General features: G+C 51.2%; 1 protein-coding gene across 6 annotated transcripts in view; it reads left to right on the top strand.

The window, feature by feature from the left end:
* Positions 1–24,523, top strand: part of FAM222B (family with sequence similarity 222 member B) — a 26,294-nt gene extending 1,771 nt beyond the window's left edge. For 2 of the 6 annotated variants that reach the window (XM_065731907.1, XM_065731906.1), the window contains exons 2-3: positions 18,773–18,900; positions 22,775–24,523. In XM_065731907.1, coding sequence (XP_065587979.1) covers positions 18,819–18,900; positions 22,775–24,324 — 1,632 coding nt within the window. In that variant the 5' untranslated portion in view covers positions 18,773–18,818 and the 3' untranslated portion in view covers positions 24,325–24,523. Of the gene's footprint in view, positions 1–14,850; positions 15,243–16,884; positions 16,904–18,772; positions 18,901–22,774 lie in introns of those variants that run through there. The other 4 variants (XM_065731911.1, XM_065731910.1, XM_065731908.1 and 1 more) reach the window with 3 other exon arrangements.

Here is a 24,523-nt window from a genome sequence, read left to right as displayed (position 1 = left end):
GAGGCCGCGGCCTGGGCCGAACCGAGGGCCTTCGTGGGGCCTCTTGAGGGGGGAAACGGGGTGCGGAGCGGGACTGGAGGGGACGTGGGGGTGGTGGGGCGGAACTGGGGGTGCTCAGGGGGTACTGGGGGGGTACAGGAGGTGCTGAGGGGCTCCTGAGGGTGCATAGGGGTTGCTGATGGGGTACTGGGAGCGCAGGGGGTTCTGAGGGGCTCTTGAGGGGACACAGTGGGTGCTGAGGGGGCTCAGATTGGTGCTCAGGGGCTGCGAGGACGGGAAGGCCCAGGCACCTCTGTCAGAATGCCCCATGCAGTGGGGGGAGTGAATCCCCAGCACTCACCGCACAGTGCCCAACCCCCCCCCCCCCCCCACCTCCGCACCCCACACCCCGTGGGGCCGCCCCGCTGTCCTGGGGGGGCTCCTTGGGCCCTTTGTGTGGCCGCTGCCCGCCCGCCAGCAGCGGGGTTTTGCAAGAGCCATTGTTAGGGCGCTGCTGGCCGCTCCGTTTCCTGCCAGAGGATTTCTTTCCTTTCCTTTTTTTTTTTTTTTTTTTTTTTGTGAAGCACCTTAACGGGAAACGCGCTCTGTGCCGAAGCACGAAGGGGAAAACAAATAAATAAATGAAATAAAAATGGCCTTGAGGAGCAGTGTGCCAGAGGGAGCTGTCGGTGGTGGTATGGCACGGGGCACCTGTGTGGGCTGCTGGGTGCGTGTCACCCTGCTGACATTGCTGCTAACTGCTGGGGACACGCTGGGGATAAACTGTGGATGCAGCCCGGGTGCAGCGTGGGCTGGTTCTGAGTGTTGTGCTCACTTTTTATGGTGATCCGAATTGTTCCTCCTCCTTTTCTCATGACTGAAGTCACAAGAAAACGTGCGTTCGCTTGGAAAACTTCTCAGCGATCGTGGCTAATCTCTTTACTGGTGCAGGAGCTCATGTTCCCGAGTGATGTCAGTGCTGGAGTGACTTTGTGGTGGAATCAGTCCCTCCGGGTGCTGGGATGTAGGAGCTGTGGTTCTGTAGCTGAGAAAATCCCACGACTGCTCCTACGTGGGCAGTGGGGAGATAGGAACACAGGAGCTGCATTTCCCTTTCACCATACCTGTTTCTAAGCAGGTGCTTTCTGCCCGTACTTGAAGAGTGCTTGCAGTTTCTCATCGCAGATGCATAGGAAGCAGTCTGTAGTGGGAAAATCCATCAGGGATTAAATTCGGTGGGCTTTAGTTCTTTTCTCTTCTAAAAATACTCCTGAAAAGCGATCCTGTGAGTCCGGCTGACAGCATTGTGCTGTCACAGAGCACTGATCCTCGCAGGAGGCTCCTTGAATTGATGAAAGCAGAAAGGGCCGAGGCTGAAAAGAGGTTTAGAAACACGAGGAGAAGCGGAGCTGTTCTGACTGGGAAGCGAATTCATTTAAGTGAAACACATGAAGCTGTGGGGAAGACTTGTGATATTTCTCAACTATTTTAAGAAGCCATATTGAGTTGGAGCCTGAGCAGCCTGATGGCCTGGAGAGCAAGGATGCATATCAGGGGAACAAGAATGAAGTAAAAATAGATAAATGTCACACAGCGGATGACACGGGGAGGGTGATTGCTGAAAGATGCTGGCGTGTTTTCTCGTGCCTTCTTGCTTCACGTGTGTCTCATTTGTTGCGCGTCGCAGCTTTTGAAGTGTAAAGGAGTGGATCTCATTTTGTGCTGAGATGAAAGATAAGGCAGGTGCTGGAATCCTCCGAGGCAGAGTGACCTTACCCTGTGTAGCTGCTCTCGTCCTCTGGGTTGAATAACCAGTGAACACCAGGTGCTCACGTTTTCATCAGACAGTGGTTTTGATCCCTCGCTTTCTGTAGCAAGTCTTATTTGTATTTGCTTCAAGTCATCCTCTGATAGGTCGCTGCTTTATCCATGTTTGCTCCTGGGGGCTGTTAGCAGAGATGAAGTAAGGCTTCTCCCCGGGACTGGAGTATGTGTGCTGTCCAACAGTGGTGCACCTGGACGTGGGATGGGTGCTTCTCCCTTTTCCCCAAGCACCACACTTCTCACTGTGCCGTGTGCATTCTCCATTTTCACATCTTCCTCCCCATTTTTGACCCCGAGCTGCTCTTGGATGAGATGGGGTCTGCTGGCAGCCTGCTCCCACCCCACAGCCCCAACCCATAGCTCCCCAGTGAGAGCATGCTGCATCCCACACCGCCAGGCACCCTCATCTGCAGCCCCTGAAGCACGCTGATTTATGGAGATGGGTGATGAAGTAATGTCCATTTTGTGTTTCTCTAAAGCTCGGTAATTTCCAGGATTCTGGGATTTATGGAATTACTAAATACACCACTGAGAGCAAAGCCAAAGCCTGACTTGCTTGATTTATTGAACAGACGGCTGGAACTGTTAAATAATTGCCTTAGGAGCGTGTGGGAGCTCACTGAGAAGCTGCATGAAAAAAAAAAGCCAGTGCTGTGGTGGATCCAGACCCTACAGAGCCCTTTTGGTTGGCCCAGCTTTGTAGACCCCAGGCCCCTTTCATTGCTCAGTGCCTGGTTCTCACTGTCCTCCTGTTGCACTCAGTAACGATGCTCTCTCAGTTCGTGTATTCCCAGTGCTGGACTTGTTGGGAGATCAGTTCCAATTCCCAGGGATGCTGATGAAAACGGTGACATTTGCTGCCAGGAATCGTTTCACGTGGATGTGTTGGGATGGGATGAAGCCTGGGCTGGCACAGAGCACACGTCGGGGTGAAAACTGGGGGGATTTGCAGCGTGCCCTTTCCCATCGTGAGCTGTAGGGTTTTTGCATGTCCTCCCCCTGTCTCCTTAGTGCCTCCTGCTGTCCCCTTCGTGCTGTCCTGTCGCTCAGCTTGCGGCGTGCATGGCAGAGGTGCTGGCCTGCCCTTTCCTGTGCTGGGCTCGTCCCTCCTTGATCTCTTGAGGAAGGCTGTGTGCTTGCAGTCTGGAGCCAGTAGCACAGACAGGTACCTGTTCCTTTCTGCTGGCTGGGAGAGGCATCCTGTCGCCTTCTCCAAAACAAAGGAGACACAGGTGCTGCCACCCTGCAAAGTAAACTTCCTCCTCTTCTAATCTGTTCTTCTAAAAGATGGACCGGTGAGATCCCACACGTTTTTAACGTCTGGGGAAGGGCAGTCCTTTGTGCCCGGGTTATCACCCATTAAAGTCGTTCCTCTTCCTTTGTCCTTTCATCCCATTGCTCTTCTTTGCAGGTTTTGCCCCTCTGAGCAGGGTCAGCCCTCTGCTCACGGGCTTTGCTCTGCTATCTTGAGCATTGCAAAGACAAAGCCCGGTGCTTGTGTGAGCAAAGAGCCGTTAGGGGGATAAGGGTGAGCACTTGGGCCTCATTGTGTGCAGGGAAGTGGGGGTCTTTGCTGCCTGCCCCTCGGCTCCCACCTCCATTCTGATTCTATGCAGGAGAGCCCTCAGCTTCAGCCCGGAGTAATTCCCGCATCCTTTGACTTTAAATCGTTCACTACTGCGCTGAGCATTTGTGAATGAATGTGGAGGAAGATCAATGCATGAGAAGGGCAGAGCAGGAAGGGAGGCAGCTCTTCCCAAGGCATTTTTCCGGTGGTGCCTGGCTGATCCCAGATTTTCTGTCGGTATTTAAATTCAGAAATGGATTCTTTCAGAACGAGGCACTTTTACAACACATTCCAGAGGACTTCTGTGTAACCCCAGGCAGGTTGGATGCTCTGCTGCTCTGTTCTGTGCTTAGATCCCTTTGCAAGACCCCACACTGCTGTTTCTCCTATTTCCCCCACTATTTTCTGGAGATTTGTTTCTTCACCTTCCGATCTGTTTTAACAAGGTGTTATTTTTAGAGTTGCTGGTTGTGAAAATAACCCGAACGTCTCTAGAAGGCACATTCCATTTCTTTGATGGCTCCCATTAGTGCTGGGTGCTGAAGTGCTCTGGAAAGGGAACGTGTTTTTTAAATCGAGTGTGAACAGTGATGTAGTTAACATTTTTGACGTCTGCTCTTTCATGTTTGCCACTCATTTCCAGCACAGCTCAGCTTAATAGTTCTGGGCATCTTCTTGCTTACAGATCATCAATTAGTGAAGTTGCAGATGAAGGACAAGAAAGACCCCTCCAGTGGTGACAGATGCTATTATACGTTTCAACCACTTGCAGTTAAGTCAGTGCAGGAACAAATTAAGGTTTTACACACTTCCATCTAGCGTGCATGGGGGAAACTGCACCTGTGCTTAAATTCCAGCAGCTCCACCTTAGCAGAGATCCGTGGTTTTTTGGGCTCTGCTAATCAGCTGCTGCCGAAGGAGCACGTGGGGCTGCCAGGTTTGAGCTCTGTGCTGTGTGCCTTGCTGCCTTTGTGATGTCCATTAAACGGTGATGCTCAGGTTTGAGAAGAATCACCTTTCACCATGCAGTGATCTGATTCAGCTTCAGTCTGTTCTGCTCTATTTCCTTGCCATCCCACTCCAGAGCTCAGGCAGAGTGATTTACGAATGATCGCTGCTGAAATAAAAAGTGGCCGTGGGGTTATTTAAGAGGCAATTAAGCTGGATTTTATCCCAATGTAACATTTGCAACAAAAGTGCATAAAACCCAGCGAGTGGAGGGGAGGTGGGCCTGAAAACCTCGAGTTTGTTTTGCTTTTTTTTTGTGATGTGCACGTGAAAACACTCAGCAAATAAATTCTCCTGCAGCCTCACAGGTGTTAGAAGTTACTCCACAAATACCAGCAAGCAAAGCAGTGCTGTGCACTCAGTGATCCCCCCCAGCACGGGGAGCATGTTCAGCTGGGCTGGGTGCACTCATGGTCTCTCATTTGCAGCACTGAAGGGGAAGGTCATTTATTTCCTGCCCTTGGGTACCTTTCAGAGATGGGCATTCCCCCGGGAGTGTGCTCCCCCAGCTGTGGCTGTGCTGCCCCATGGGATGCGTGCTCCTGCTGCTGGTGTGCTGGTGGCTGTGGGATCCCTGGCCCCAGGGTGCTGTGGGGTTCTGCTTTTCCTGATGTGTGGCTGTTAGAATGCATCTGGTGCTGGTGACAACAGTGGCAATCCCAGCTTTCCCTTGGCAGTGTAACACTGTAGATATCTCCTGTGGGTTACAGAGTTGCAGGCTGAGATTATTTCAATATTAAGGATCTGGTTTGCTGTGTTATTTTTTATTAAAAACATATCAGATATTGATGCAGATATAATTTTATTTCTGCTAACCAGGCAAGCCTGCACTCGTCAGCTCGCAGATTGCAGCGTCTGTCTCTGTCAGGATCACAGATAGGGAGGAAATGATTTATTCAAGTTTCCAGGGCTTAGATAAAACCCTACCTGGCTGTGTGCAGATGGTGCAGCTCTGATATTTGTGTAAAGCCTTTGTACCAACACCCACATCTTCAATACAGCAGTAACAGGGAGGTTTCCACGGCTATTGTACTAGCCTGTTTTATTCAAGGGTTACAGTTAGTTACCGTGGGTAGAGCAGGTTGGTCCTTCAGCCCCCAGATGTGTTGAGACGTGTTAGCCAGGTGCAGCTCCCATACAAGCAGTGCAGGAGCAACCCCATCCCTTCGGTGCTCCTCGTGGTTCTTGTGCCCCCCATCTCCAGCTGGGTGCTCCAGGGACTGTGGAGCATGGCCTGGGTGATCCTGGGGAGTGCTTAGTGCTTTGGGGTGATGATTATTAGGGTGGTGCAGAGCAGGGGCATGAGATCCCTTGGGTTTTGGGTGGGAGCTGGAGATGATTGCAGGCGTTTTTGGGGGTGCCTTCACCTCTTCATAAACTGCTCCAGCAGTAAGTGCTGAGGCCAATTCTGGCAGTGGCACTAATTCTCAATAAATGTTTACTAAACATCGTTAATGGATTTAAAATGTTTTTAGGAATACTTATTAGCCCTTCAGACTGGCTTGGTGAAGGGAGCCTGTCTCCATGGGGAGGGGGGCTGCCATGTTAATGCTTCCCAGCAGGAGGCCTATTTGGATGATGCAAATTAGGTTGGAAAAAGTAGGCTAAGCCATTAAAAGTATGAGAGATCATGAAATTGAACATTTTTAAGGTGACTTGTTCTTCTGATTATTAACATTCTTGTTACCATCCTTTTAAGTATGCCACATTCTTTTCCTTAATTCTCACATCCTTGCCTTTCTGCTGACAGCCTCAGTGCTGTTTGCTTTCACAAGCATTCTCCTCAAAATGGGAGCTGTAGTCCATTTGCTGTTTTACCACCAGCAAGGTGCTTGGGAGTACCTCCACGTGGAGTGTTTGGTTGTATCATTAGAAATGCAGATCTTTTTGTTACGTCGTGGTTAATTTTTTCGTTCCTTTAATGAGAACTGAGGGTTAAACTTCTGTAAACTCTGGGTATTTGCAGGATGCTTATTGACATGGTGATTAATTCTGGTGTGCAGATGGGGGAAGGTGAGGTCCCCAGGAGCTTGGAGAGGATGCGCTGCCGTGGTCACCAGGATGAGCTGTCGGGCTCCACCATCATTCAGAGCAAGGATCAGGGGAGGGAACACCTCCCTGGGGCACGGGACATCCCAGTCAGTGCTTTCACACCTTGTTACCCTCCCGAGAGCCTCCTGGCCACATCTGACACCAGACATGTACAGGGTGCCTGTGTGGGGCCACGTGATGTGCTGCTGTGGCACACACTGACACTGTAGGGTCGGAGTTTACAGCCGAAGATGGTGGATGCAGAGCTCAGGGGAGGCACCAGCAGCCAGTCCCACCTCACATGGCAACGAAATGGTCTGGGATAACTGGGGGGATCCCAAAGCCTGCTTTAGGGTGGGCGAGTGCCAGGCAGTGCTAACAAAGGGCCTCTGGTAGAGCAGGGTGACATGGAGCTGGGGTACATGCTGAGGCCCCAGCTGCCCTTCCCAGCGTGTCCCCTGCAGCTCTGGTCCTACAGCAGTACTGCAACCCATCCTCATCCTCCTCTGCACCTGGTCCTGCGGGCAGCCAGAGGGGCAGCACTTCTGGTGCCTGCCAGCTCGCGACTTTCATTTAATCCTATTAATTTTTAATAGAAAATTAATATTAAACTAGCATATTTCCAGCCTTTGTGGAGATTAGACTCCCAGTTTGTGTTTGCTTTGGAGAAGAGCACTGAATCCTGCGGACCCTGGGGAGCTGGGGGATGTGTGGCTGCAGGGCTGTCATCTCCAGCAGGCAAACAGCAGTGCCCAGCCCTCCTGCATCAATCCCAGCAGATGGATTTCAGACGTGCATCCCTAAACCTAGAGCTCTGCAGCAGGATGTTGTTGGATAAACTTTGGGAACTGAGGATTTCCAGCTAAAGGTGTGGAACAAGCACGGAGCTGACCTGGCTGATGCCTAGTGTCTCATAGCAATGTGGTGAGGACTTTGTGGGTAATAATTAAAGGGACTTAGGGTTTCTCTTAGCGAGGAAAGCATCTTTTCCATTGCCCTGTTGCCTGTGGTGGTACGGCAGAGTTGCAGGAGGGATGGAGTGGTGCTCACCCCCCCCCCCCCCCCCCCCATGCCTCACGCTGCAGTTTGTAGCCTCCAAAACAGTAAACTCAGAGGAGGAAGGTCTGCTATCTTTCACGTTAAGAGGTTCTGGGAAAGTAAGCTGCATTCCTCTGCCCTTGCAAACTTGAAATCGTTCTTTTATTTCTTCCCCCCCCCTCCCAACCTTAGCCCAATATTATCTTGTAAGTAATCGTTGCATCACACTTGTTTTATTCTCCACTGGGAAGTGAGATAATTGCTTTACGCTTTTTAATGGGTAGCATTTGGGAAGCCTGGTAACTCTGAGACACAGACGAGCAGAGCAACAGCTCTTCTGTCTTGGAGCTTCCCTGGCCCCTGGTGGGCAGGAGGGGAGGAGGAGGAGGAGGAGGAGGAGGCACGGGCACCAGCAGCCACAGCATCATGGGGCCTTGGGCTCCATCGTAAAAGTAAAGCTGCCAGCCGTGCTGTGCCTTGCACTCAGGTACCTCTCATCTGTGGGAATATTCAGCCAGACTTTCCTTATGAAGTAGTATTACATGCTATTAATTATTCATTGCCAGTTTAATTCTTCTTTCTTGCATATTTAATTGCGATCGTGTGCTGTATGTCACAGTGATTTCCCAGAAGAACAGTTCACCAAAGGAAAACCATTCAGGTATATGGTCTTAAATGTGTCCGAGCTCATCTTTGTTGTTTCGTTTCGTGGCAGAATGGGATGTTGTCAGATGTTTCTTTCGGGGAAGCAGCCCAACAAAATCAGGATTTCACTTCATCTTTGCAGTGAAATCCTTGGGGCTGAAACAGCTGCTTTGATTTTTGCTGGCGACGTTTGCATTGTCTCATTTGTTTGATGAGGAGAAATGCTTCATGGGTGGGGGGGAGGGAGGGGTGATTTTTATCTCCTTCTCTGAAGGGGGGATCCTGTATCACAGGAGTGCCCATCAGTTCCCTTGGGAAGACGAAGGAGGGGAATAAGATTTGTATTGAGTTTTTCCCAGCGGTCGGAGCAGCGCGATGAAGAATGGCGGTGGGTGTTCCCTTAAAGGATCAGGACGGGCTCTGGTGCTGGACGTGGGAGCAGGCAGGAATTGCAGGTGTGTCCCCCGTGTGCCCTGTGTTGTCGTCGTGGAGCTGTGCTGGGAGGGCACAGTTCTCCGCTGTTTGCTGCTGGAGTCAAAACTTGGGAAAAATATGTTTACACTGCGTCTGAGCCGGAGGAGGGAGGACGCGGCAGAGCCTGTTATCTGTTTACTGCTCAGATAAGGAGGTGGAATAGATTGCTGGCCTGTTTCTGAACTCTGCTTAATGAATGGTTGCTAGGCAAATTGCATCTCAATCAGTTTAATCCTCAGGATGTCATTTACAGGTCTGCTCTTTGTGAGGGCCGTGGCGGTGCTCTCACACACCCCTACGGGCCACAGATTGCTGGCAAAGCAGCTCAGCAGAGCTCCTTCCAAAACAGGGACTGGGGGGGCACCAGGTCAGCCCTGCATCATAACACCTCACTGCTGGATGAACATGGAAGGGAACCGTTCCTCAGTGGGGACTGCATCACTGCCCCAGCAGGAGGTATCTGTGTTTGGGCCGGGCTGGCTGAGAGGCTGGTGTGGTTTCAGGGTGTGACTGTGGGACGTGACGCACTCTGGCACATGGGAGGTGGTGGTTATTACCTGGCAGGGGGCTGGCCCCAGTGACCCCACTGTGATCAGGGAAGGGTTTGAGACTGCTGGATCTGGTCTTCAGCTGCCTCAGTAGTGGACTTTCTCCCTCTGAATCAGGCGAGAACCAGTGGCTTACATCTGCGCCTCTGTACGTTCAGCTCACACTTCAGTCCAAAGGAGCAAGTTTCCTAACACAGTTAAGCTTTAACCATCTCTTTGTATGAAGATAACAGAACAGAGGCTCTTATTGGTTTCCCACGACAGAGATTAATCTGGCTGCGGTCAGAACATTGTTCTTTGCATGACTACACCTTCCTTTAGTTTGAAATCTATCCTGCTGAAGTGCTGCGTGTCAGGACAATGTAAAGGCGGACTGGAAAAGACTGGACTTGTTGAACACCAAAGGCATTTTGGAGCTGTTTGTTTTGCTGTGCGTTGGTATGAAATGTCCTTTGTGTGGCCCAGTTACTAAAAGTGCCAGCGAAAGCACTTGGCAGCGCTTGCCTCGTTTGAATGTGTGCAGCTTTTGTGTTGTTGGAGAATACTGCTCAAATTTTAGGCAGAGATTGCATTAAAATGTGGAGAGCATATGCAGAATATTCCCTGTTAGTCGCCAGCAAAATGCCAGCAGTGCATGCATCTTGAGCTGGGGATGGAAGGGGGCTGCTGAACAGGAGGCTCTGTCATCAGAGTGCTTTTCATGCAAATGAAGATGCATTTTTTTTTGTACATGCTGCTGAATCAGGGCCTTGTGTAGCGAGTACAGCACAGAAGTGATAAGATCACTTTGTCATGGCTTGAAGCTGTGCCCAGTGTGTCTTTCAGCCTGCTGAAACAGGCCAGGGTCACTCTTGATAAGGGCACAGCGATAGCTCCTAGAGCCCTGCTCTTGGGGGAGCTCCTGTTCCTGTCCAGCTGGGACATGCCATGTCACCCAGCACGTCCTCTGGCTGTTGTCCTGCGAAGGACTAGGTCTGTTGGCTTTCCTTTTGTATTTATTAGCTAATACCATCTTCCCTTCCATGCTTAGAAGCGGGCTGTTGCTGCCAATGAGCAAATGGGTCTATGTAGTTCAATGGGTACCTGCATCTTGCCTGCAGAGGGGCAGCACTCAGCAGCCTGGTGTGACCTTGGTAGAAGTTCTCTGGCGTGTTACCTTCCCTCTTTATTTATTGCTCTTGCTGTGTAGCAGCTTTTCTTATGGAGAAGCATCTGAGCTATTGGAAATCTGTCCTCGCTTCTCTTCCTCTCTCCAGAGACACCGTCAGCATAACACCCAGGCTGTTTAGACTGAGGTCTGAATATTCTGCTCTGGCACAATCAGGAGGCATTCAGTAAAGGAAGGAGCAAGATGAGGAGAAGCTTAAGATTTGGGGCTGAGATTTTTAGATGCTTTTCAGTCCGTGACTGGGAGAGGTCTTGGTGAGGAAGGCCAAAGATTTCCTCCCCGTGAGGTGTCCCAGGATTTGTGTTGAGCATCCATCAGAACATACAGCACAGAAGGGAGATACGTGCCCAACAACCATCAGATTTCAGCGCGGGGCTCTCCAGGCTTCCAGTTGTCACCTGAAGATTGCAGGAACAGATCCGGTTTTGTTTTGCAGTCCCCAGTTCTGGTCCTTCAGGGCCTCCTTTTTAACCCTGCACGTTCCTGGAGGGTTTCAGAGTGGGAGGGTGGAACCTTTTCCCTGGTCTTCTCATGTCTGGTTCATACTGGCTTCTGAATTTCGTTCAGAATAAACATCTGGAATAAAATTCTGATCTCCTGCGTGCGGCTGTCATCTGCCTCACCTGTTCAAATGACTTCTGCTTCATTTTTAGTGAAGAGCAAAGGGCTCCATCATTCTAGCCCAGAGGAAATGGTTCACCTACTACAGCTGGAGGTTTGCACAAGCACACATCTGATCCAACAGGTATTTCTAAGCCTTTCTGTCAGGGAGCTTGGCAGATACAGCTATCTGTTTATTCTCTGCTCTGTTTGGGACTTGCAGTTGTGCTTTTCAAAGCCTCTTCCCCCCGTGCTGAGCGTGGATCAGAGCAGCTGCTGTGGGCAGAATACCCTCCTTGTCCCTGAGCAGCCAGCAGCACAGAGCCTTCCTCCAGGGGCTCCTCACACACTGCTCACAGTCAGATCTGGGTGCAGAGGGAGTAACAGGTTATGTACCCTAACAGCCATTACATTCTGAGTGTTTCCTCTCACTTGCCAGGAGCTTTCTGCTCTGCTCTTCTCTGGAGGCTCACAATGTGTGCCCTTGGCTGGGTACATGCTTCCTGTGTCTTTCTTGCTTTGAAATGGGTTCCTGTTGCTCTTTGGCAGACCCTGAAGCAGCGATCTGTGGAAAGAGCACATTCAGAGCTAGAGTGACTTTACCTCTTTGTTTTCTTTCTTTATCTGGGCCTCTATGGGATCAGCTGGTCCCACATTATGTGTGAAGTAGTTAAAATTTAGCCTGCATCTGTAGGATGTGATTTCTTTCCCCCCCGCCCCCAGTTGCTTTGATCAAATCAAATATAAAAGGAGCGCTTTCATTTCTGGTTTTGTAGTTTCAAAGACAATCTCTTGACATGCTCTAGCAGTCCGGACCCGAGTCCTTTTCTTCCTTCATCCAAAGGCACACTGTATCTTGCACCTTTCTCCATATCAGCAGTTAGGATCTGCATTGACTTTTATCTGAATCAAAAGACAAATGGAAGAGGGCAAGACACTGCAGGAATGAGAAGCAGACATACACGTGCAGTGGAAATATGTAATCCTTACATTCAGGCTACCAGATGGAGTGCAGACCAATTTCTGTATTGGATATTTGTAGCCTGTGCTTCCAGAAATGTGAGTTTAGATTTCAGGCTTTGAAGGCTGGCTAATCCCCCCAGCAGTTAATACCAACATAGCATTCTGTGATGTCAAGCCTCTCCTTCTAAATGCTGGGTGGCTTTTTTTATTTTTTATTTTTTTGCATATGTCAAATACACAAAGCAGTGCTCCATTTGAGAAATTAGCATTCGAGCACTCTGTAAGCACTTTATGTTTGCCTGCTTTGTGAGCTGCTGAACGCATGTCCAGGCTGGTAGCTGCTGAGCTGCTGCTGCTTTGGCCACAAACTCTGTCCAGTGTCCTCCAGATACACTTGTAACCCCCATCCTGGAACAGCACGTCTGCAGAGCTACTGCTGGGCTGCATCCTGGGCTGAGGATTGCCCTAAAAACCCTTTTTCTCATCCTGATCGTTGTCATCCTTGTCAGAATCCAAGTTGTGCCTAACAGCATTTATGGGTTTGGGATATGCGTTGCTCTTTCAAAGTTGGAGCACTTTAAGCAAAGCTCTCTGCGTTAAGGAGTCAGATTCAGCTACTCAAAGCAAGTTGATAAATTGCTTTTCATTAAGTGTGGAGTGCCGAGGGGTTCAGTGTGTGTTCCAAGAGCAAAACACATTAATTACAGCTTCTGTAGAGCATTTATCAATCGCACGGTTATAAACAGTACCAATGCAGCTCATTGAAGGTTGAAAAATTCACTTTTTAGAATTTGTTGACTAGCTTGGTTACTCTCTGCTTGGAAAAGCAGTGGCCTGGGTGTGAAGAACAGCTACAGCTGTACATCTCTGTCCTGTCTGCAGTTCGTTGCCATGTCTTTACTGAAGCAGAAGGCAGATTTGGAGGGGGAGCAGCACAGAAGTAAACACCTGTGGTCACAGTGAAAAAAAACAGTCTTCTGTGCATGCAGGTTTTTGTTGGGGGTGATGTGTTCGTGGCTGCTCAGAGCACTGGGTGAGACCACTCCCGTGCGTGTTGCTGGGCCTGCACACAGGGGGCTGTGCTTCCTGTGCTGTGCAGAGCCTTTGAGCACCTTGTACAACACGTGTTGCCCTCCCTGTCATTGCTTGGACTGCTGGCAGTGCCACTGGCTGGTTGTCATGCTTCTTGGAAAAGCACAGAGCAAAGCACAGGCTTCTTTACCATAGCACAAAGAGGAATCTATTTCTTCTTCTTCTTTTCTTCTGCTGAGTTGCTGTGAGATGGCCTTTGGGTTTCTTGGTGAGGGCAGGGTTGGTATGCCCCAGCAGGAGCCAGCACCTCGCCTGCAGCTGGGAGGAAAACAGCATCCCTGTGCGTGGCAGCATCTGTCTGTGTGCCATGCTCCCCTGGCAGCTTGTCCTGTGCCTGCAGATAGTCACAGATGCGTCTCCGAGCTGCTCTGTTGCAGCATCCAAGCACTGCAACAGCTCGGATGCACATCTCCATCTTCACATCTTAAAAATGACCTGTGCACACCTCTGCTCCGTCACGGCCATGTTAGGACTTCCCACGGGGACCACGTTCAGGCAGCACCCAGCTCACCCCTCCATGCAGCTCTGTGTCCCACCCAGGGACCCATGCACAGCCAGCACAGCTCCCACGTGCTCACCCAGCACTGTGACACCAGCCTCGAGTGAGTCCCTCATTGTCCTTGTCTCAGCACGAGCGCTCTGCTTCTCGCCTCGCATCTTCATCCTGCCTCATCTTATTTGCAAATATTTTCTCATTTTCAAGGGAATCTATTTTTAAAACGGGAGTTGAAACACGTTTCTCAGTCTCTGGCACATCTGGCTTGTTGTTTACGTGTCGTGGGTAGGCAAAATGTGTTCAAAGTTGGCTCTGAGAAAGTATTTCTTTCTAAATAATCAGCTTGTAATAGAGGAAGAGAGCCACTTTCCTGCTCGGGGAGCTGTCGTAATCTCTAACTTCTAACGATATTTTAAAAGGAAAAACTGTCATTCTTCTGTCACGTGCAGCCATAAGGATTTCTGTAAGTCATGATTAAGACTCCAGTTCTGGGCTCTTCCAGGGGAAGTGTGGAACGAGAGGAGATAATGACAGTGGTGATCCAGGCACCGGAGAGGGAAGTATTTCACATTCCTTCCCCCTTCTCCCAGGCACTCCATAAAGCTTTCTGCTGCTACAGAGCAGGGCAGGGCAGGAGGAGGTGCTGAGAGATGGCAGCTGAGTGTGCAGCGAGCACAGAGCCCGTGCAGCTCTTTGCTGGGGCAGCAAGCTGCAGGATGACCAGCTCATCTCGCTCCTGGCCACCTGAACACGTAGGAGGGCAGCACACACGTGCTGACAGTGAGGTCCCAGCTGCACGCCCCATGCTCTGGGAAGGGGGTCAGCTCACAGTTGGGTTTCTTATGACTTGAAGGCAGAAGAAAGCTGTGAGTGAGGACGGGGAAGGGCTGTTGGTGTGATCAGGCAAGATTAGGAAGAAGGTGGATATAGTTTGCCTTGAGGTTAGTGGGTGCTTCTGAGGGAGGAGTGTTCGTCGGCTCCTCTCTGTTGCTTGCTGAAATAAGTGCAGTCTCAACTGGAAGTGACAGGGACTGGCAAAATCTTTGGCACTTTGATAATACAAACCCAGGGCCAACACCTGGGCACGCTGCAGTTCCATTGCTAGCTGCTGCAGTTCGACTCACACAGAACCCTGGAGTTGCTCAGGTTGGGAAAGACCTTCGAGATCATCACGTCCAACTGCATCCTTCTGCTCTCTCTCCTAAATGCAGGTTTGTGAAGCAGAACTGAAGTACATCTCAGGCTGTTCTGCATCCCCATTACCCATCAGTACAGAGGAGTTGGAAGTTACCATATAAAAGGCAGAGGGAAATTAATTAAAGGTCAGAGTGCTTCGGTGTAGTGAGAGTTCAGAGGAGGCAAATACAAAGTGATTCAGATCGCTTTGAATACGGGCAGGCTGATTTTCCTCTTTCTTGCTTAAGTTCCCATAGGAGGAATCATCTCCCTCTGCCTCATAACTGACCATGAGCGTGCGTGTTTCAAGCACTGCCAGAAATGCTCCTTTGAAGCTGTGGCCAGGTGCTGCAGATGTCCCAACTTGTCTTTTCTGCATCTTCCCTGCCCTTCCAAGAGACCTGCCACACCTGGCAGGACCTCCTCCCGGCTGCCCTGTCTATCAGCTCCCTCCACATTGCAAAATAGGGAGTTAAATCTAAAAATAGGCTTAAAAAGAGGTGATAGGCTTTGAGTAAAGTAAAATAAGCCACCGATTTGGGTCATGAAAGGGAATTTATATCACTAGTTCTCTGTTCCAGCTTTCTCGAGCTGAAATTCTGCTTTGACAAATGAGAAGGAAGAGCAGCAGCGGTGAGTAAATGGAGTGGAGGAGTGCAGAGTGTGGTCTGATTCAGTTCCTCCCCGGATTTTGACCTTGTAAGTGTAATGTGAGGCGTCAAGGTGGTATTGAATGTTCTGCACTTGAATTTATCTCCATAGTGTTCTTCAGTGGTAGAAAACTGTCACCCACTGCTATCCATTGGGAAGGGAGCAAGCGTGGCATGGGGTGATTAAACACCTCATCCAAAACGACATCGGGAATCCGTGGTGAGCCAGATACATCCTCTGTCTCCCCTGTCATAGGCTGGCTGCACAGTCATGGGACCGTTCTTGGAACATAAATCTGGTCCCAAAACCCCATCAAGCCTCTGCAGAGTGACTTGTGAGCAATTTTTTGCCCGTTCAGTCGTGTGTGCCTGCTTTGGTGCAGGATGTCGTGTTAATTATTAAAACTGGAAGGAAGTTCTGAAGCAGCCTGGGGGGATGACTGCTGCTTTCTGGTCTGCTGGGTAACAGAAATGCTGAAAGCAGACGGGTGCAGCAGCAGGAGTTGGGTGTGGGGTTTGCTTCCCCCATCCACCCTCGTGCCCTGAGCACAGGCAGAAGCTCAGCTCTTGGCTGAGGACAGCCCTGCATGTCGGCCCAGCTAACGAGCAGTCCTTGTACTGCTAGCAGTTCCATTTGCAGAGTGCAGGCAGGAGCAGGCTTCTTGCCAGCAACAGCTTCATTCAGATTAGGGCTTTAGTTCAATTATGTCCAATTAACTTTTATTGCAGATAGCGGTGATAATTACTTGCAAGTCAATTTTTTGGCTGTGGTTATCCCAGGGCTAAAGTCTGAGCTTGATGGATTTTAATAACTGCAGTGACGTAGAGCTTTTCCTCTTTTTTCCTTCTTTAGGCCTCAATTAGATGAAAGGTCAGAAGCTATGTAACAACCCATCGTACAATTAAAGCCAACTGTTCTGCTCTCAGCAGATGTGTAGTGCTGTGCTATAAAATAACCTGCTGGGACCAACCCAAGAACAACTCTTCATCATAACCTTGAGTTTGTGCCACTTGGGTCTGCTGGCTCTGATGTTGCCTTTCTTCCTGCTCTACTCATTCACCTGAAAGCCTTCGGTGGCAGCTTTTGGGCACAGGGAGTGTGATGTGAGCACTGTGCTGATGCCCCAAGGCTTCTTTGTTGTCCTCCTCACCCCGTGAGCAGAGCTCTGCTCAGGGCTGAGCACGTGCACGTCAGTCCGCCCCACTCTCCCCCTCCGAGCTGTTGGATTTTGCTGCCTGAGTGAAGTTACAAACGGAGGTCAGCCCAACAGGCGAAACAGTTTACAAGCAAAATCATACTTAATTAAACTGCAAGCAGCAGAAATTGATTCTGATTGAAAGCATTGCTTGGCTGTGCCAAAGGTCCACCCGAGCAGGGAAGGCAAGCGGTCCGATGCTGCTGGAGCACCACGTTTCTCCCATTGTTCAATCTTCCTCATTCTCGATGCCCAGAATGCTGCTGTGGTGTATTAGGGTTAGAGGCAGGCTGCCTCTCCGTGCCTTTAAAACAGTTTTCCATTTGTAAAACATGAAGAGGACGAGCTGCCAGCTGGCCACGGGCACGGTGCGGCTGCTTCGTTGTGCTCCAGGAACGGGTGAGGTTCTGTCTGGCTTTTCTGCAGCCCCAGGCAGGTTCACACTGCAGTAAGTGTGCAGGGAGCAGCTGCTGTCAGGGGGCTGCAGCTCAGTGTGAACCAATTTGTAAGCCCTCTGTATTTAGGTTACTTTGAGAGAGGGAGAAGGAACGAGTGTCAGTGTCGAGCAGCCTGCTGGGGGGTAAATGAGACAGCGAGGTTCCCCCCGGAGCGTGAAGGTTGCCCTGGATTCACTTGTGTTTCCTGGCAAGCTGCTGCAAGCATTTGTACCAAGGAAACCTTACAACCCGCCTTGGTTCTTTGGGGTTTGCTTGCAGCATGCATACGTGCCTTGCAGCCCACGTTGCAGGGTTTGCCGTCGATCCCAGCCACCCCATGAGCATCGAGGAGCAGCGCAGCGGAGCGCTCGGACGCAGGCACTGTGCAGCCCTCACCCATCTCACAGGACCCCACGCTGCTGGAGACCTGGAGCACTTTGGAGCTTCCCTGATGCATGGGGAGCTGCTGCTGCCCCCAGCTCTGTGAACAAGCCCCTGGTTTCCATTGTGTGCTTGCCCTGCAAGGCCTCTGAGAGCCTCAGACACTCCCGTGTGTGGAGGCTTGGCTGCGGCTCTGCGGACGGGGTCTGTTTGTATAACGATGAAGCCGTGTTAGTGCATTAGACATTTCCTGCTAGCACTGGGTTGCTTTACACCTAGGCTTTATTCTGCCTTTTGAAAGTCCCTCCTGGCATGGGATCTGGCAGAGGAGGAGCCAAACTTTGAATCCCAGCCAGCGAGTTCTGTACGCATTCATAGGAATATGTTCAGTGCAGACAGGCAGTGCTGTGGTGGGGCTGTGTGTTGGCCCTCTGCCCTCTGATTCCTCTGCCAGCCCTGAAGCCCAGCTCGCTCTCTGCAGGACACCTGGGGCTGCCTGGAGCACAAAACGAGATCACACTGTCAGGTTGGAAAAGACCTCTCAGATCCCCAGTCCTCACCCCACCGTGCCCACTGACCACAGCCCCCCGTGCCCCACCCCCACAGCTCTGGGGCACCTCCAGGGGTGGGGGCTCCCCCAGTTTGTTCAGAACTTTTTGAATGCGTTTGTTGTCAGCTACTGAGATAGCAGTTTTGAAAAGCTATTAATAGAGAACAAAAATTGGAGCACAGTTGTAATTATAATACAGAATTTGGTGATGGAGTATGGTCAGCACTTCTGTGCAAATCTGAATTCCTTTTTTTAATGCTCAGCAGTGACCTAGATGGCATCAATTTGCTTATTGCAAATCAGGCTCAGGGAATGATTTTCTGCTTCCGCTCACAGTGATTTATATTTTTTTAAAGGCAGATATTTCCTTTAAAAACACTATTGCCACCTCAATCCCTTCTGAACCTTTGGCATTGCCTAAGGTGAGGATGTCTGCAGGAACAGCTCACCAGTGCAGGTGTGTTTCTCACGTGGTGACCGGTGTCACTGCATGCAGCAGCACTGATGCCTGGGGAGACCCGGGCGAGGAGAAGGCAGCTGAAGTCCCCAGTGTGGCTCACTTGGAGACTTGGCTCCAGTTACTGGAACAGCAGTTTGTACACTGATGGTGGGATGCTGCTGTGTGGTGGTGTCTCAGAGTTTGGGCACTTTGCTTTGAGGTTTGGTGGCTTCCTTACCACCTGGAACAACCAGCTTCGAAATCCAAGGGCTGAGGTATGGAGTACCCCGTGTGCCAGGCAGCAGAGGAGAGCAAGGCAGGTATTTGAGTTTTAATCAAGGCATTTAACGGAGATATTTTAGTTCTAACCCGCTTCTCATTGCTGTCCCCAGATGTGGAGGTGATGTGCATCTGTGCTTGGTCAGGCCTTCACGCAGCAGTGGCTCTCTGCCTTTCTTTTCTGTGTTCCTCCTTGTATTATAACTTTGAATTGTCTCTCTGTTGTTGCAGTGTGCAGAGGAGTGAATGGCCCATGTTGTGTTAGTGCCTGTCTGCCATGCTGGCCTGTCTGCCAGGACCAGGTGACCTCTCCTTTCAGCTTCTTTCTTACACGCAGATGAACACTGGACTTCAGAAATGTGAGTGACGTTTTGTCTGCAGGATGTGGTTAACTGTTAAATCTGGCTCTGCTACAGCTGTGAAACAAAACATTTAGGGTACAGAGGAAAAACTGTTTAATGCTAGAGACTGAGTTCTGTTCTGCCTTCAGGGCATCCATCAATATCAGCCATGTGAAGTGGCTGTGGAGGTTCACGTGTGTGCAGCAAGGCTTGACAGAGGTTAATTTTAACCACAGCAAGGCAAAATGCAGCCATGGTTTCTGTGAGATTCTTGCCTCTGCTGAAAACTCGTGCTGGAAGCCTGACGTGCTGCTTAGCACAACTTTTATTCCCCACTCTTTTTCATTTCCATTCATCCCGTGGCAGTGCTAAGAGCTAGGTCAGGCTAAGGGAAACCTTCTGAGGTCAGCTCTGCTCTACATACCTGGGGCACAGGCTGCAAATATCAGCCATCTCTCCCAGTTTGGGAACGTTCAAAGTTTCCTTCTTCTTTCTCATGTCTCAGCTGACATACGTCTGCAGAGTACCATGATAACTCATGTGCAATGACTTCAGTCTTATTTTTGATGGTGGAACCTGTGTTTTCAGAAGATCTTGCATTGGGAATACAAGTTTATTGGCTACTTTAAATCTGCCTCTGTCTCTTTCTGACTGAGCTTGCACTTGGTTGTTGAGCTGAGATAGAAATGGCAAGGATTTCACATAGTGCTCGTGCTTCGTAGGGCTGTAACCTTGTGTTTGAAATGTGCACTGGGACATCTCAGCCCTCACTTTGCCCCCGGACTCGTTCCTCTTTAAAACCAAACCAAGTAATTAACACTCCAGTTATAGCTAAATTGTTAACACGGTGAGATTTGCGACGCTACTGAAAATAGGTAAGCTAATTTTTGCAATTAAGGATGACATTCTCAAGGCACTGGCCCTCCCAGCAGTGAGTGACACCGTTCCCATACACACGTGTGCTCCGTGAGCTCGCTGCTTGCACTGACACCTGTGGCAGTGGTAAAACCCTCCACCCACCACAGGCCTTTGTTAGACAGCGTGGAGCTGGGCTCTCCCTGCTTTCCCTTCTTTCCAGGTTGAGTTTTGCTGCACAAATGAGGTATGTTCAGCAGGTAGGCTGCTGTGGTGAGGCCGTGCCCGGGTCCACGTGGGTTGGAGTGCTCAGTCCTGAGAGCAAATGGTGTAAAACTGTGTGAGGGCAGCACCAGTCAGCACTCGCCAATGGCAAGGCAGCGTGCTGACCCAGTGCTGCTCCTGGGGCTGAGTTACCCCCTGTGCTGAAAGCAGCACTGGGTGAAGGGCTCAGGGAATGTAGGACAGAGGTAGCTGGCAGCCCGGAGGTGATGCTCAGCTCTTCCACTTTGCTCTGATTTATACGGGAAACGAAACTGCTCGTGCAGACCTCGCTCACCCCTGCTGCAGATGTGTGCAAGATTAATTGGTGCAGTTTTCTGCATGCTGTGTATGCACGAGTAAGTGTAGCCCCTGGCCAGAGGAAAGCTGAGTTAATGAGTGTTTTTAATGAACGGTGACTTGTGACTTCTGATGGGGGGTGGAATTAGGGCTTTGATGATGGCCCAGAACTCCGCCTGATGACCTTTACTCAGTCTTGCCATGTTCGTATTCATCGTTTCTAAGCGTCATTTCCTGGATCAGACTTTTGATTCATGCTTATAAATCCACATTAGCTCAATTACCTCCTTCTTGTAAAAAAGGATCCTGTCGGTTCGTACGTGCACCTATTCATTCCTCTTGAAACTGAGCACAGGACTGCAGATTTCAGTATTTCCCTTTGAATTCCAACCTCTGCAGCCTCGCAGGAGGAGCTCCCCCTGACATTTATCCCTCTGTGGGGCAGAGAATGGAGATGTGTGGTGACAGTGGCACGAGGTGAAGGTGAAAAGGAGAGTGACAGAAGCAGCAGCAGCAGTGTGGGGAGCGTGGAGCCGAGGTGCTGAGTGCCGCTGTGCTGCCACCAGTGGGATCTCACAGCTTGCTGCTTTCTGGGGGTAATTGCTCATATGCACAGCTCTACCCTATAGTAAACGTGACACCATTGTGTTTCCACAAGAGGCTTCTGCCTTGTGTTTACCAGCAGGTAACTCAGTGCAGCTCATCCCGTTGTTTTCTTGGTGGGACTTGTTCATTTACCAGCTCTCTCATCGCTGTAAGGGCAGATATGGGCTGCTCGCACATGCCCACCAGACTTGCATGTGTTCTTTTTAGTGCCAGCATTTTCTTGCCATCCCTTTTAGCTGCTTTTCCATCCACTTAGTTCCCAGGCCTTGTTCTTTTAGGTCTGCTTGAAGGGCTGGTTCCCACGCAGTGCCTGAGTGAGGGAGTACTGAACACATCCATTCAGCATTCACACCTGGCTTGCTGGTGTGCCTGCAGAGGTGTAAACCAGGCTGGGGGATCTCGATGACAGTGGTGTCCTAAATTTGATTTTCCATCTGAAAGTAAAAGCTTTATGTGGACGCAGCCAGGGCGCACAGCCAGGTGTGTGGGTTCCTTTGTCTGTTGTTAATGGCTCTTCTCTGATTCATGGTGAGCTGCAAGGGGCTGTCCTGTGGGGAGGGGCAGAGCTTGATGAGTTAGGGACAAGGCTGAAAATAACAGGGAGCTCGTGAAGGCCTTGGCTTCTGGTAAGCTCCATTTGGAGGCTCTGCTCTCTGTTAGGAGCAGAGTAGCTCCCTCAGAAGGACAGACAGAAGCCACCTGCTTGCAGTGGAAGATCCAGGGATGGGAGCAGAGAGGATGAGAAGGTTAACATCAAACAAACCTTGCCTTTGATTAAGAAAAAGAGCAATGTGTGCCAGTGTTTGGACAGCACATGGAGAGCAGGGGCACGCACGGCAGCGTGGGACGTGCTGCGCTGGGGACACGAGGCAGCCTGCTTGCTGAGCTGCTCCTTGCACAAAAGACATCTATAATTATCCTTTCTTCTGCTATCCATCCCGTTCTCCTTTTGCTGGCCCTTATTTCTGCAAGCAAGTGCTCTTCCAGCAGCACCGATCTTCCTCGCTTGGTCAAAAGACAGTGCTCAGGCTGCAGCCACGTTCAGGAGCCTCGTGCAGGCAATTTGCTTGGGTGAATCAGAGGTGGATGTACAAGAGGGAGCACTGCTGGCCTGGGAGCATGGAGCAGTCACAGCACCGTGGGTCAGGGGGCCGGGTGGGGGCTGGCATGCTCTCTGGGGGAGCAGCAGGTGCTGATGGGGATGCTGAGTTCAGCAAAGAGAGCGGGTGCTTTTTCCAGTGAGGTGTTTGTGAGATGGGGAGAGGGGAAAAGCGAAGGCAGGACGGGATTGTGGAAGCCGTGAGGCTACAGAATTGCTTCTGAAGTAGCGGTCTGGTAGGGCTGTGGTAGGGAAATGTCCCAGCTCTGCTGGGATGGAGGTTACATGAGAGGCACGCGTGCTTCCCTGCACCTCTGAAGCTCTCTCCAAGAGCATGTGGGGCTGGTAGGCACGGTAGGTACCTGGCGGAGCACAGCCACAAAACCACACCTCTGTCTCCAGGAGCCTTTGCTCCAGAAGTGTGGTTTTGAGCTCGTGATGTGCTCACCTGCTTTTGCCCTTTGACAGTGGGATGCTGCCCTAGTGAGGTGCCACACTGAGCATGCAGCTGAAGAAATCACAGCCAGCCACGAAGGAACGTGCGTGTAGCTGCCTTCCCTTTGCTGCACTGAGACTGACAGGGATCCTAATGGACAAAAAGGCACTCAGAGTGCTTGTGTTGTTCTTCAGGTGACAAGGGGTTTCTGCTGGCCTGGGGACGTAGCTGGAGCTCTCACCTCCCCAGGGCGTTCCTCCCCTCGCTGCGTGCCCCTGGGGTTGGTCCCTCACTCCCCACGAGTGAAAAAATTGACTGTTTTTCTTTCTCCACAGGGGACACTACACAGAAAATGAGATCTGCACAGTATCCTACCCCAGCAGAATTGGATGCCTATGCTAAGAAGGTCGCCAACAATCCGCTGACTATCAAAATCTTCCCAAACAGTGTCAAGGTCCCCCAGCGGAAACACATACGCCGTACTGTGAACGGACTCGATACTTCGGGCCAGAGGTACAGTCCTTACCCATCTCAGGCCACCACGAAAGCCGGCCTGCTGGCCATCGTCAAGTCCCCAGCGAAAGGAATCGTCAAGGACTTTGACGGGACACGCACACGCCTGCTGCCGGACGCGATGATGAATCCCCCTTCCACGCCGTACGTTGCACCGAGCACTTTAACCCACCCCCAGGCCCTCGCTCGCCAGCAGGCTCTCCAGCATGCACAGACTTTGCCGCACCCCCAGAGCATCCCGCAGCCACAGACTTTGCAGCACCCTCAGGGTATCCCACAGCCACAAAGCTTACCCCACCCTCAGGGGATCCCGCACCCTCAGAACCTGCAGCATCCTCAGACCATGGCACACCAGGCCCTGCAGCCCCCCCCGACCCCTTTGCTGCAGCCGGGTTTACATGGGAGCAGAAAGATGCCGGATGCAGACGCGCCGCCGAATGTGACCGTGTCTACCTCAACCATCCCCCTCTCGATGGCTGCCACCCTGCAGCAGAACCAGCCACCGGACCTGAGCAGCATCGTGCACCAGATCAACCAGTTCTGCCAGGCCAGAGCTGGCGTTAGCACTACCTCAGTCTGTGAGGGCCAGATCGCAAACCCCAGCCCCATAAGTCGCAACCTGCTTATCAATGCAAGTACCAGGGTCTCTACTCACAACGTCCCTACACCCATGCCTTCCTGTGTAGTGAACCCTGTCGATCATGCTGCTGCTGCTATTCCTCCTGCCTCCGTTAACGTGCCCATGGTGAATATGAACAGGGTGCCTCCCGCCTACCACAACGACATCAAGTCGGTGGCGTGGAACCAGCACCAGCTCGCTCATCTGCAGCAGATGTGTGGGGATGCTGCCGGGCCCGCCCTCGCAGGGAAGCACGCTCCCAGAGAGATGGCGGGGCAGAGTTTTGCTGGCAAAGCCTCCAGCTACCCCCAAGAACTGTGCATGGGCCAGTCCTTCGGCTTGAAGCCCCCCATCGAGAAGCCCACGCCCTCCCCGCCCGTCAACGGCTTGCAGGGACCCCTGCCCTACACCAACGGCCACTACTTCCAGCCCATGTGGAATAACATCCTGCCCACGCCCAACAGCGACAGCTCGGGCTCCCAGGACCTCGCCGTGCCTTTCCACGGGGGGCAGGCTGCAGGAGCACCGCTCGACTGCGCGGGAGGAGGACCTCATTACAGAGCTGGTGCTGGCCCGTCCAGCCAGAGCAACGTGATGCAGACCGTGGATTACCTAAGCGGGGACTTCCAGCAGCCGTGCTTCAGAGATCAGAGCATGGCCGTGCTGGGGAAGGTCCATCGGCCCCCCATGAACCGAGCGCCCGAACCGAGCGATAGTCGAAGTCTTCATATTCAGCACCCAGGGTATAGATAGGCTGCAGTCACTTTCACAGACAGAGTTAGAGGTTTAGTCTTAATTTTAACGAATAAGCGAGGCATTTTTAACTTGCAAACTTGCGTGATCATTATGGCAACCGTCGGGAGAAGACATACTGTATATTTAAAAGCTTTGCTTGACGTGTTCCCTCTCTCTCTCTCCTTTTGTGCATCAGATATTTAACACGCCTTTTGTT

This window comes from Cyrtonyx montezumae, unplaced genomic scaffold, assembly GCF_038088225.1.
Source record: "Cyrtonyx montezumae isolate F1298 unplaced genomic scaffold, pur_monq_1.0 scaffold_15, whole genome shotgun sequence".
In the NCBI taxonomy this organism is placed as follows: domain Eukaryota; kingdom Metazoa; phylum Chordata; class Aves; order Galliformes; family Odontophoridae; genus Cyrtonyx; species Cyrtonyx montezumae.
Note: the sequence above shows the minus strand (reverse complement) of the source record. Positions and strands in the feature narration are given on the sequence as shown.